The 14,591-nt window shown below is 37.5% G+C and overlaps 1 protein-coding gene across 2 annotated transcripts in view; it reads right to left on the bottom strand.

The window, feature by feature from the left end:
* The window catches only part of eml5 (EMAP like 5), a 120,087-nt gene that overhangs the window by 25,925 nt on the left and 79,571 nt on the right, over nt 1-14,591 (bottom strand). For both annotated transcript variants that reach the window (XM_077238367.1, XM_077238368.1), the window contains exons 16-22: nt 11,864-11,957; nt 8,824-8,924; nt 8,545-8,738; nt 8,346-8,457; nt 7,306-7,433; nt 2,452-2,593; nt 406-558 (exon numbers count right to left, since the gene is read on the bottom strand). In XM_077238367.1, the coding sequence (XP_077094482.1) occupies nt 406-558; nt 2,452-2,593; nt 7,306-7,433; nt 8,346-8,457; nt 8,545-8,738; nt 8,824-8,924; nt 11,864-11,957 (924 nt within the window). The remainder of the gene's footprint in view (nt 1-405; nt 559-2,451; nt 2,594-7,305; nt 7,434-8,345; nt 8,458-8,544; nt 8,739-8,823; nt 8,925-11,863; nt 11,958-14,591) is intronic.

Raw genomic sequence — 14,591 nt, forward strand, 5'->3', positions numbered from 1 at the left:
TTCAATTTTGAGCTCCCACTATGACCCAGATATCACATTCTCATTAATATGTTAATACATTCCTGCAAGTATTCGTCAATTACATTAGTGTATGTGAAGGTACAGAAATAGCTCATACTCGTACTGAAAAGATCAGATGAAAAAATCAAATGTTATATTCTTGGTCTCAGTACTTTAGGCGTTTCCACTGTAGCAATCTTTGGTTACGCTTTATTTTAATGAGTCTTTGTTACACTGTAATTATACATTTAAGTACTAAGTAATATTCAGTAATTCATGTACTTACTATAGGGTTAGGATTAGGGTTTGGTTTGCATGTAATTATCCATGTAACATATTTAACAATGACACTGTAAAATAAAGTGTTACCCAATCTTGTGTACTGAAATGAGTGTGTTAACTAACTAGGTGAGAAGCGGATTTCCGATATGATGTCTTTGCGGTGATGAAATGACACCAGGTCTTCTAGAGTGTCTGCGTTGACGATGAGAAAGCATCCATCGTTGAGGCCCACAGCCAGAGCTTTCCCATCTGGAGAGAAGCAGCAACATCGCCCGCCTACAAGAAGTTATAGCGGTCAAATGCCATGTCACGTCAAGCACTTTTGTTGTTAAAAATCTACCATGACAGCTGAAAAGACTGGTTCTCTTTATGAATCAATGTCGAAAAAGGCCCATGAGTAAGTTAAAAGCTTAGTTCAACTATCACCCATCACCATTTATTCACTTGTATTGTTTCAAAGTCCTATGACTTTAATTCTTCCGTGAAATGTAAAATAAAAAAATTATCTTCCATACAATGAAAGCATTGTCAATGCCAAAATGACAAAAACGAAATAAAAGTTATATTCGTCGATATTGGATTTATATTATTGGTTGATAATTCTCCATGCTACTATTTTTAAATTTCTATTCCCTTTTACCTACATCTAATGTTCCATTAATGTTTGTCCAAAAAAACATTTTAATAATAATTCAATAGCACTGTTAAATGTTAATCGTCAGAAAAATAAAAAAAAGTATAATTTTTCATAGTGTACATTCAAATGTTGTGACGCTTAAATTCATGTGTAGCATTTAAAATGATTGATTTTAGTTGATGTTTTATTTTTAATTTATTTTGACAAAATAGTATAGAATTTTAATATCAACTATAACATAAAAATATAATTTCAGCCATAACATTAAATTAAAGTGATAGACAGAATTACATTTTTTAGGTTAATCTCTTGAACCGATTAAACAATCCTCTAATCATTGTGAAGTAAGTTATCATTGTTAATTAAAAGTAGATATGCGAAGACCCAGTGTACTCTCAGAATAACCATCATAATATCATTTAATTAGGGTTGATGAAGAGTTGATAGCTCACCTTAAGGATGTGGCCTATCAAGCTTTACTTGATTAAATCGCTGGTCTATATAGTATTCCATGGATGAGCGCTAATGGTTCCTCTACAAAATGTATTGCAACCATTCCCTTTAGAGATTCTGCCCTCAGGCAATCAATATGATCTTGGACTAATTTGCAAGCTGAGTGTTCTTCACTTAAGTTACATTTTCAATGCAAACTGAGTTTCTGAAGCATAACGAGGTCAAACATGTGTAGGCCAAGCTTGGAATACAAATCATAAGACAAGTTCATAGATAAGGAGCTATTTATAATCAGGCTGTTACTGTTTGTAGACTGTAATGCATTTGTGCTTTGAATGTATGTCATTGAACAACAAGCTTATCTATCATGTTGTTATTTCTCCTTGTTACATCACAGTACTTACCCTTAGCATGGTTTATTTTGCTGTAAGGGTTTTTAGATATTATATCACGGATGTACAAAACGATATATTTTCACAGAATAAATACAGTCGTACAGGTTTGAAATGACATTGAAAGTGAGTAAATGATGACGATTTCATTTTTGGGTGAACTATCCTTTTAAGGAAATCTTGTACAATTAGGCTGGCGATCCATTTGGAAATCTAATTTGAAGTCTGACAGTAATTGACTTGAAATTGACTGTTTACGGCTATGAATTGATGTAAAATCAGTCACTGACGTCACTAGTCAAAAAGTGCAAAATTATTAATTGAATTAATCATTGAAAAAGTTTCTGAAAAATGTTTACATTCAGTTCACATTTAAGTATGTTATTTCACTGAATTATGCATAATAACTAATACTAAACCTAACTCTAAATCTATAGTAAGTACAAGCGGTAATTAATATGAACTAATATTACTCACCTTAACACCTTAGAACGTTTGTCAACCAATCAGTTTCAAGCATTCAACTGCCCCATAGTATAAATGCTCTTAATTAATTTTGTTAACTCATATTACTCATGCTTTATTACACTGCAACAAGGACACATTCAAATTTAACCCAATATTTTATTATGTCCTCTGTGAACACATGAAACAGTGTTAGTTTGTAATGTAGTTTAATGAGTATACCTTTCTTGAGTTTGCGTACGGCGAGCATGCAGTGGCTGGGGGAAAGGTCCCATATGCGCAGCGTCTTATCATCGCTGACAGTGGCACACAGGGGCAGATGAGGGTGAGTGGCAAGACCCCAGACCTCGCCCTCCATGTGACCCTAAATACAGCCCCACCACACACACACACACACACACACACACACACACACACACACACACACACACACACACTCAATTTAATAATTACTAACGAACCAACATAACTGTCATTTAATATTTAATATTTTTAGTGAAATATGCTTAAAGTTAAGTTGACACTCAAAAGTGTGTGTGAATTAGAGTGAATGGAAATAACCAGTTTATATTTGACTTTGAGTTAAATTGTATAATTAAAATACTGTATGATGCTCAGCACAGAATCATACTAGCATAATATCTATGCTATTGCTCAATGAACAAAGCAAGTTCAACATGCTTCAGAGTATTAATACATGCAGTTATTCACAGCCTAACCATAAGCCCTTCTCTTCCACACAATGGTAACAATAAACAATTTAGCATAATAGAAACTCTTTCACATGAACATTAAACATTAACAGATTTTTCCCTTTACTCAAAAAGAGTAAACATTAAACACTTAATTTCAAAATTTGCTCTCCATTACCAGCCATGTGCAAAGCATGCTGGGAACTAACAATGGTTTCTCTAATTAAAACTGCATAATTGAACTAATTATCTTAAAATAAATAGGTAGCCTTTTATTCTTAATTTCATCAGCTTAATCGGTTCCTCAATTCAAGCCTCAAAACGGTTTATGTATCCTTAAAAATGTCACAGTTTCTGTTGTGTTTCCACTGGGTGTCCACTAGATGTCCCTTCCTTCCTGTCTCCATTCATCCTGGAACCACATTTCCCATAATCCTTGTTTGTTCCCATCACTTGTGATTGCACCCAGCTGTTCCCATTTATGTTGTTAATGTCTGTGCATAAATACCCTGTCTGTGTTAGTTCATGTCACGGAGTCATTATTGTATGTCACTCGTCTGTTCTCAAGTCTGTTCTCAAGTCTGTTCTCAAGTCTGTTCTCAAGTCTGTTCTCAAGTCTGTTCTCAAGTCTGTTCTCAAGTCTGTTCTCAAGTCTGTTCTCAAGTCTGTTCTCAAGTCTGTTCTCAAGTCTGTTCTCAAGTCTGTTCTCAAGTCTGTTCTCAAGTCTGTTCTCAAGTCTATTGTTCTCTGATTGATTAAATGGTTTTCGACACTGGCATGGATGACTACAATTCTGACTATTTGGACTTTGACTCTTGCATGGATGACGATGATTTGGATTGCCCTGATTACCATGTTGCTGCGTTTGGATCCACCCATTTCTCCGCTAGCGATCGCGACAAAAAAAATAGAAAAATGTATCTCTTGGTTTTATTAGTGAAATGTTATGAAATATTTTCAATAAAACCACAATTTTTAAGTAAAATATACACAATATTGTTAATTATCACCTTACATTTTTTAATGAAAATTACAAGATTCATTTTTTTCAGTGTTCTTTTGAGCACAAACACACCTCCATTCTATGAGAATTTGACTCATTATACACTATAAAAGTAAGCAAATTCCATCGCACTTTTATTGCCTGAGAAATTTTATTTAAAACAGATGTTCATCTAAGTTTTTCAAGTGAGCATGGTAGAAGTATTTCATCAAATGACGGAGAAGATCATTATAACTGTGGCATACACAGTATCCAGACACTGTGTTAAAGAGCTGATTCAGGAGTCTGGAACACAGTGATGGAGTGATGCTGTACAGTCCCAGTATGGCAGCCGATGTTCACTCAGATTGCAGGCGAATATGATTTTTTCACAAATCAGATCTTTTCAAGCAGACCGTCTGTACTTTTAATTGCAAGTGATCAGATAAGATTTGTGTGTCCAGACAATCAATCTATCTGCATGGGTTGCTTTGGTAATGGTGTACTGTAGGAGTTCCCACGTATGCTACAAAGGTTTAAATGGATTCAGGATAAATGGAGGTGCATTATCTCAGTCTCCAAATAAGTGCCCAGAGCTGAGGTGCAGAACTTCTCCGTCGCATAGGAAAACGCTGAAATCTTTGGACAGACCATTTGAACATTGTGTGAATATTTCCAGCATTTCTATCAACAGTTTTGACATTATTGTTGTGTGTCGCGTTAAAAGGCAGTATTTCCCGACTGAGACGCATCTGTAAAAATGTGATTGGAATCGACCACCTCTATATGTGGATTGAATAAGATTCAAAAACATTCAATGTCATGTTTTTTTTTTTTTTTTTGCGGTCTAGACTTTCAAAACTCCATTTGGATAAAATCTGGATATGCAAAAAATCTGATTTTTGCTGGCAGTTTGAACATGGCCATAGTCTCCCATATCCTCCACAAAGAGCTATGGCTTTTAATTTTATTAATTTTTATTAAATTTTTTTTTTGTGTGTGTGTGTGTGTGTCTATTGGATGCAAAACAAAAAATTTACATTCATATAAATTATGCTGTCAGTAGGGGTGTAACTAACACACACAAGAAGTGCGTGCGGAGAGAGAGACATGTTTCAGACAGCGCTCGAACACCGAATGGATTCCTCTTTTGCGTTTTCTTGCCCTTGAACGGACACATAAACACAAAATGATGTCTAAATGTCATAAGTGAACAGTTATACAGTGAACAGTTAGAAAAATACCGGATGTTTGTCAGTTTTTTGGGTGGGTGCAGTCGTTCTTAAATTGACAGCACACACCTAATACTCTTATTGTTGTCTTTGTCGTTAATATTAATATTAATATTAATGAAACAACAAAATACAGCTTTAACAAAGAACTATATTTAATTTGTACAGTGAACAAATAGTGTTATTTTACATTTAGGCTTAATTATTCATTTCTGTACTTAAATACTACAATTAGTATTATACTTTGTAACTTTGTTATTTAGTATTAATCTCTGCTTGTAATTTGTGTATGTGTTCTTATTTTATTACTGACTGTTAACTTGTTTAAAATGATGTGTGAATTTTATCAGTTAGGCAAGTAGTTTTTGATTCTAGTAGCTATCGAAGAACGTCAAGTGAGCTTTAAGTAATAAATTAAAAGCAAAGTTACCCCCCCATATATATATTATTTTTTACTTTTTTTTTGCTGATCCGAAAAATGATCCGATCCGTGGCTCAAAAAACGTAAATGATCCGAACCATGAATTTTGTGATCCATTCCACCACTAGCTGTCAGTGTGCACAATTTCCCCGAAGTGTATTCTGCTATAAACTGGACGTGATGCACACATGGGGTTTGTAAAAGGTTTTCCCAAAAAGCATTTCAGAGAGCAATAAATAAGAATTCAATTAAGCTCAATTGCTTTCTAGCAGTGAGTAGGACCGAGAAAAAGCTCTGACTAAGGCATATTTACCTGCTAAATGCAACATGCATTTTATTTCTACACCCTAACTACCCTCGACCAATTAAAAAGCTCACATAATGCAATGAAGGGTATGTACCAACTGATATGTAATATTTAATAGGTAAACAATGACTTCAATAACAAGCACCAACCTTTAACTATTGATTACACCCGACTCTAAAACACAAGTCACACGAGACAAACAAATACACATTTAATCAGTGTCCAAAACAAACATAACTAACCAAAACTAAACCACGGCTGTCTGAGTAGAGAAATAGTGGGAAACTACTCTTTTTGCCTGGTCTGCAGTTACTGCTGTTTACCATTTATAACAACAACAGCCCCGGGACTATTTCATTTGTCTCTGAAATGAAACTGGAGCAAAACATTACAAAGTGGATGAGTGGTGAGTGCAGGTGCAGAGACAGACACCTGACTGACTCATTCATTCTCAGGCTCATTTACAGGTGCTGCAGTAAGAACAAAAATGATAACAAGATTTTTAAAGGCACTAAATTGTTAAATATCATTACAAATATGTATTTAGGTACGTAAAAGTTATATATTTACATGTTTATATGTATTTTTGCTTAATTTCCCATAAATGTGAATCAGTACATTTGGCAGTACAGCCATAATTCATATATTTTTTAAGACAATAAAAGTAATTATGAAATAACATATAAAGATGTATTTCAATTTTACTTAAGTAGGATTCTAAAGCACTCTAAAGTTCAGTTAATTGCATTTGAATATACAGTAGCTATAATACAATTTTCATTTCATTGAAATTAACATCTATTCAGATCATAGTTTATTCTTTTAAACAAGTATATTGTTTCCATAATAAGTAGGATATACTTAATTTTCACAGGGGTGAGCATTAAACTTCAGTATCTAATTCATCCTTCACCATTTTTGAGACGGCCATGAATGTTGTCTCAAACCAAGCGGGTTGTTGAAGAGAGGTGGGCTAATAAGATGTACTATTTCCCCCTAGCCAACAATAAAACAAGCGCAAATACATTCCGAGTAATATTTATAAAAACTAGAACAACTCAATGTGTGTGTGTGTGACTGTGCGTGTATTTCAAGTGTGACAAAACTGACAAGGTCTTGTGCCACTCCGATGAACACTCAATTTAAGAAAAAAGAAATTAAAAGAAAATGAATTTCGGATCAAAATGACTCGAGGAGAGGATAAAGGTAAACTAATTTCTGTATTTGAGTAGGTTCACATCCAGGGATGCATGTGAGTTTACTTAACATGACAGGCAGCTCGAGGGTAAGACTTGTAAAGCTCAGTTTAATGAATCAACAAGGCAAACCGAACAGAAACTCTTCATTCAACCCTCATTTCTTACTCTGTTATTTATTTATTTTCAGAATGGTCATGTTTTGTGGCTTGTCAAGCTAATCTGTCAGCTGAATTTGTGCATTACCTGAACCAGAAGAGTGATGGGCCCATTTTTGTCCACCTCCAGAATCTCTCCATTCTTTGTTCCTACAAGAATATGCCCATGACCCAAAGATATGGCACGAATGGAGGGGTTGTCCTCTAAAAGCAAACCTGCAGGAAGGGACATGCTATAAATAAACATGCATCCGTGACCTTGGCTTTCTATTTATTATCCATAGAGTGTTCTTTGAGGATGCATGGAGGTATTTGACCTGATTAGCTTTAACAGCCAAGTTATTCACACCGTTAAAGCTATACACTGCAAGTATATTAGTATTTTTGTTTTGTTGTCCAGTACAGACATCTAAACATTTTTAAAGGCAAAACAGTGTTAAATAAATAAATAAATATTATTTATAAGTAAAATAAACAACTTTAAGTTGTTTATAATAGTGATAATAATAACAATACAAATAAAATTATTATTATTATAAAGAACTTAATAAATATTATTTATTTTATTTATAAATGCTTCGCATTAGGGGGTTGTTTACATTTTAACTAAATTTAACGACATCGTTTTTTTATTATTTATCATTTAGTCATTCATTCAAAGTTTTTTTTTTATTAACTTTATATTTGCAAGCCCTTTGGCAAAGTTATCTTTTCTTGTTTTAAGCATAAACCTGATTTATGCAAGAAAAATAAACTTTATTATAGATACACTCTCTAAAAAGACCTATTTGCTGAACACAAAAGAAGGTATTTTGAGGAATATGGGTAACCAAACAGTTGATGGGCCACATTGACTTCCATGGTAGGGAAAAAAATACTATGGAAGTCAATGGGGTCCATCAACTCTCTGGTTAACGACATTCTTCAAAATATTTTCTTTTGTGTTCAGCAGAAGAAAGAAATTCATACAGGTTTGCAACAACTTGAGGGTGAGATAATGTTGACAGAATTTTCATTTTTGGGTGAATTGTCCTTTTAAGTCATAATGCCTCACGGTATTCTGTTCCTTAAGTAAGTGTAATTTGTAAAAGTAAAATGTCATTCAAGAAATGCAAGTGACGTCCTCACCTTTGGAGCCTGGGGCCAGCACTGATCGTTTTATGGCATATGTCTTGAGGCATCTTTCAAACGTGTCGTCCCACAAAGCCACTATTCCATCTTTTCCACCAGTCACGAAACCCTTAGCAACAATATATTCGCATTCAATTTCTAAGCACATTTAAAGAGAAAGTAACTCCTGTCCACTGTCTGAAGCTAAATCTGATACCTTCTCCAGGGCATGCATGCTGAAAACAGGCCCATCATGAGCTTTGACGGTCTTCACCAAGAACATATCTCTCCAGATGCAGATGTCTCCAGCGCAGGTTCCCGAGAACACCATTTCTTCAGACCAGCCATACACCGCGCACATCATGGTCTCGGTTTTTCCCATGCTGCCCTTCTTCCCAATTAGTCCGCCACCTGAGAACATCAATGGTTTGTGAGATGACCTCAGATCTACAGTGTACCGTGATTCACACATTTCACAAGAAGTTTATAGTCTTACCTGCTTTATGCCAAAACTTCATGTGTTTCACTCCAGCAGTGATCAGTTTGTCTGGCACGTATGGGTTGATTTTAATGACAAATATTTTGTCCTTACTTCCCCTTTAAATCAAAAAGAGAGACATTTATTGTGTTATGATTCTTTTGCTGAAACCTAAAAAGGATGAATCGAACAGCCCATGATTTTGATGAGTTTAAAGGTTCACAGCGGGCACTTTAGGGCTGTAATTGACCTGTCTGAGTGCCAGGGGACAGTGGCTGTCTGCGGTTTAGCATTAGGGCCCAATGTGGAGCGGGCAGAGCATTGAGCAGTGACTGCACTGTCAAGGCCTATTTACTTCCACCCGCACAAGCATCCTCTCGACCAGAGAAAGCCCCGGGGAAGAGTCGCTGAACTCAAGAGCATACAGACAGGGGAATACAAACGCTTCAGACTGTAAGAGGAGGTATAATAATCCATGAGAGGATGTACATTACAGTGTTTTACCATGGTAAAGAGTTGTAGTTGCTTGTAACGGTAGCAGAGGTGCTTCTATACTAGATTTTGATAAGTTGTTGCCACCACAGTGCTAGGACGTTGTGGCTGCTTGCCAGGGAATTCTGTTTAATATTTGGAGGGAAATCTCAAATCCTAGTTGGAGCAATAGTAATAATGATTACTTTGGCATCATGCTTCAAGTCGAACACACCTAGGGCCCTATTTTAACGATCTAAAGGCACGGTCTAAAGCGTGCGACGTAAGTGCGCTTAGTCTGAATCCGACTCAGAATCCACTATTGCTAGTTTAACGATGGGAAAAACGGTCTTAAAGGGTTGTCCCTATTCTCTGGGTAATCGGTGTGTTCTGGGCAAAACGTGCAATAAACCAATCAGAGTCTCATCTCCCATTCCCTTTAAAAGCCAGTTGCACTCGTGCAATGGCGGATTCGCTATTTACATGGTCGAATTTGCAAGTGGAAAAACTGAACGCTTTTCTAGTAAAGAAACAGATCTGAACAGAGCGAAGTTAAAGGGCGCAAGCAGACCATCTACGGGACAAAGTGTTGCGCGTTGTGGACCCGCCTATAGGCACACATTACTAACACGCTCTTTAAATAACAAAAAAAAATACTGCGCCATTGACTTTAGACCAGGTTTTTGTTGGTCAATGGCGCAGTCTATTTCAGTTGCTTTAAAATAACAACACGCCAACAATGCGACTGAACACACCTCGTTTTCAGACCAGCAGCCCATGAACACACAGATGGGCACAAATGCATTTGCTATTTAAACGACATTACATTTTGAGGTATAAATGATGAGATTCAAAGAAGATTAAGTCAAGCAACCCAGGGGTCTGACATTAGCCTTTTGTCTTTATGCACCTCCTGAACAAGTGTCAGTGTCCCAAGTTAAGCTATGATAATGAGAAGGTACGGGCGATACTGTCAGGCTGATAGGATTAGCATCTATGCATTTGAATGACACTGTTATGCTGATGAGATCAGGGCTGGGGGAATTCCGGTAACGGGCTGACTCCTGTACTTCATGTACATGCTTTGTTCAGATTGTCTCCACCTCTATGTAATCCCTCCCCCTTGAAAGGTAAAAACTCTACTGTGCTATGCTATTGACTTAGACTTGGATGACTACAGCGACGCACAGCGAGTTCTTAATAAAGAGTAACTACACAATATAAAACTCAAATTAAGTATTTTGAACACCATCTTTCAAGAGCAAGGTTTATGACTCCTGCATTGAACACCGAGATTTGAGAAGCAGTCGTCAGTAAAATAAATGGAACACAGCAAAAGTTTAGGATTATACTGCTGTGGTATTGTGGTAAAGATTAATTTTAAACAATGATTCTTCACATGCTCGTCCTTGGGCAGTGAAAAAAAACTTTACCTTCACATTGTAGATCACAGCGTATTCTGGACATGATGCTATCAAGTATCCAATGGAATCAGCTGCAGTGTTTGAGATTCAAGTTTTCCCTGGTGTCTGCGCACACAATAAGTGGGCGAGCAATATGCTAATGTTTCGTCTTGACTTCACAACGAAAAGGCTTATGACTCGTTTGAAAAACGATTCATTTCATTGACTCAGAGTCGACTCCTACAATAGGACAATAACTTTATATACGGTGCACTTTCAGATTTAAAACTTTGCAGGAGTATTCAAGAACATGTTGAAAACTTTGCACTTAGAGCTATGTTACACACTACGTGAAAGGTCATTTTCAAAAATCCATAATAGGGGCCCTTTAACTACACTAATTCTTTTATGATTTCTTACCAGTCTATAAATTTAAGAAATTTTACATTTGAAAAAATATCCTTATCAGACTTCACACAACTTTAATTAACAACTAACACAGTACATTCTGACAGAAGGATGAAACAAACCAGTCGTATCATGAAAATCAGTCCTCCGGGAGAGAAAAGGCGATTTCCCATGGAGTAATGATCATGCTGAGATAAAGACTGCATGATAAACAGGATACTGTCATGAAGAAGTGCTGCGATGCTAATCTGCTAAAAAATGAACTGATACCAATATATATTTTTAGAGGATGTACAGTATGTAAGCATGACAAAATAATAAAGTTTATCTGGAAAATATGTATTTCAAACAATTTGGCTGCTTGGTCAAGAAAACACAAAATTTCTCTTTAATCCCAAATAAATAGTTTGATGAATGCAATTTACTTTTCCTGTGTTCCCATTGAAACAAGAGGTTAGAGATGGAAGATATCAAATTAATGTCTATTTTTTAAATATTCAAGGGTTTTAGTTTACAACACAGCCTAGAAAGTAGACAAACAGGTAGTATTGGGGGAGGGACATAACTCTACACACCATTTTATTGGACAAAATTTTCTATACGCCCCTGCATACAAGATAATTCATCAATATTTTTGTCCATTTTTCTGTAAGGTAATACCGTGAATTTCTCAGCGTTTAAGTGTATTTGTCAGCTTTTAGGAGTACACTATAACTTGCCCCAAGCAAGCAAACATGCACTACAAGCCAGAAAACTTGCATGCCTAATTCACTCACCGGATGGTGGAGAGCTTCTCTCCTTTCCTCCATTCCCAAAGGACGATGGTATGATTGTCATCCAGACCCACTGAAGCCAGCCTCTTCCCATCCGCTGCTGAGACAGACATCATACCGCTCTGATATCACTCAACATCAGGCAAATAACAGCATCTAAATCATGTAATGTCATAAGGACTTTATACCATCTCCAACCTATTAACAATGAAACAAGACATCTCAAGTAAAACGATGTGACAGCTAACAAAGAAATTGCTCCAGTGGAAATATCCTCTAATGAGAATAATCATTTATGTTTAGGCTTGTGACATTGACAGATACTTGGAGGCTCTGCTATTTTTGCTTTGTCAATAAAAGCTCTTCTATACACCTGACTCACTGATTTTAATCAGGAAATATGTCTAGTTTAACATAAATTCAGTGTTTCAGCAATTTAAGAAATACCACTTGTTTGTCCTAAAAATAAATAAATGTGATCAGTAGTATTACATGTAGTAGTAACAGTAGTATTACATTCTAGGCTAGAATGAGCTTCCAAATGGACAAGATTATGTGGCATAGTAAAAAGTCTGTATGATAAGGACCGATCAACCGTCATCAGATCGGCCTTGCCCCTGGAAGACCTCGTCTGAGAGCGCCACGCCTCGGCCCAGTCTTGCTGGGGAGGAGCACGAGACGCGACGCTCCTTTTCTCTTGCGGCCTGTGCGAGGAGCTACTCGACGGCCGGGGCTGCTCCCGCCCAGCAGTCCCGGGGACATGCACCCTGATCGGGAGGAACTTCTGGAGCGCCGCAGCCTGCTTTTTTTCTTCCTGAAACCTCTCGATGACAGTATTTACGGAGTCACCGAAGAGGCCAGCGGTCGACAGCGGTGCGTCCAGAAGGAAGGATTTTTCTCTTTCCTTCATATTAGACAGGTTCAACCATAAGTGCCTCTCCGTTGCCACCAGGGCTGTAATAGAACGGCCTACTTATCTGGCCGTCTCCTTGGTGGCACGGAGAGAGAGATCGGCTGCCTGACGTAATTCCCTTAACACATCGGCACTTAATTCATCCCCCTCACTAATGTCCATTAATAAATCGGCTTGATAAGCTTGTAAGATGGACATGGTGTGTAGACAAGATGCTGCCTGTCCAGCCGCCGAGTATGCTTTGCCCACCAAAGCCGAGGTGTTTCTTAGTGGTTTGGTGGGCAACGCCTGTGTCTTAAAAGACGATGCCGTGACAGGAGAAAGGTGGCTCGCCAACACTTCCTCAGCCTTAGGCATCGCCCCGTAGCCATGAGTTTTAGCCTTAGAAATGTTAGAATAAACAGATGTTTGCTGTGTAAATATTCTAGACGAAATTGGTCTATTCCATGATCTCGACACCTCGGTGTCGAGATCAGGAAAGAAAGGCAGACACCGGCGTGGAGGTGCAGCGCGAGATGGTAAAAATCTCTCATCCAGCTTGCTCTTAGATCTAGACTCCTGTCTATCAACTGGCCACTCAATGCTTAACTTCAATAGCACAAGTCAACACCTCTATAAGCTCCTCACTAGCAGGAGACTGAAGTGACGAGTCCCCATCTCTGCAGTATCCACACTTTCAATATCCAGTTTCTCAGAACTGGATAGCTGAAGTGATGGTGCCTCAGCCCGGGCGGAAGAAACCGCAGCGCGTGCTTCCAAACCCGGGTCCGAGGCGCTGGATCTACCAGGTAAGGGCTGAGATAGGGGCTAGCCCGTCTCAATCCCCGCTGATAGATCCATCTGCGAACCCCACGATTGAAGCCTCCGCTGAGCCTCGGCAGCAGGGGGACCCGAACCGCGGGTAGCGCACCGAACCAATCTTCGCGAAAAGGGCTCGGCGGGAGCGGAACGTTTTCATTGACATACGCTCGCAATGCACACAATCAGCTCCCTCGAGAGCTGACTGGGCATGCTCGACTCCCATACAAACAACACAAAGATCGTGAGTGTCCCCACCCGTGATATAGCGTGGGCAGGGATGAACGCACTTTCTAAACTGCTATTCTCTCGCCATTATAATAAAGTCTCCTTTCTTTTATAGTTTTTTTATATATGTGAAAAACTCCTGCCTAGATGATACTAAGGACAGACAAAAACACTTGAGAGACAGACTTATATATATTTCACACACAGAGCGCTTGCTGAAGACTCAGAAGCTGACGCGTTTGTGTTTTGGGGTGCTTATATAGTTTATATATAGTAAAACTTATATATATATATTGCTTATATACTTGCTTATATATATGCTTATACTATATATATTGCTTATATATAGTAAAACATCTGCCAAATGCATAAGTCAAGTCAAGTCACCTTCATTTATATAGCGCTTTTAACAATATGGACTGTTTCAAAGCAGCTTTACAGTGATAATAGGAAATTAAAGTAACAGAGATTGTTTTGGCTTACCAGAAGCTCTAGAATAAAGTTATTGTCCATCTAAAGTTAGTTTTGATCGATTCACTTTCTTTGCAAATATCATTAGTTATTAACTTAGGGGCCACTAACACGACACGACACCGTTCTAACAGAAAACACTCAACGCAATTCGGCCCGCTCATTCGCACAACAACAGTGCCAGGTGGCTCGAGAACGCAAACCTTGAAATAGGTTCCAAGGTGCAAGCTTAAAAAAAAAAAAAAAACACATATAAACACCTATATATATATATATATATATATATATAACTGGATTCTTTTTACATAAATGTAAATTGTT

Source organism: Siphateles boraxobius, unplaced genomic scaffold (genome assembly GCF_051911475.1).
Source record: "Siphateles boraxobius isolate OS27281-9 unplaced genomic scaffold, OSU_SipBor_1 22, whole genome shotgun sequence".
NCBI classification, from domain to species: Eukaryota; Metazoa; Chordata; class Actinopteri; order Cypriniformes; family Leuciscidae; genus Siphateles; species Siphateles boraxobius.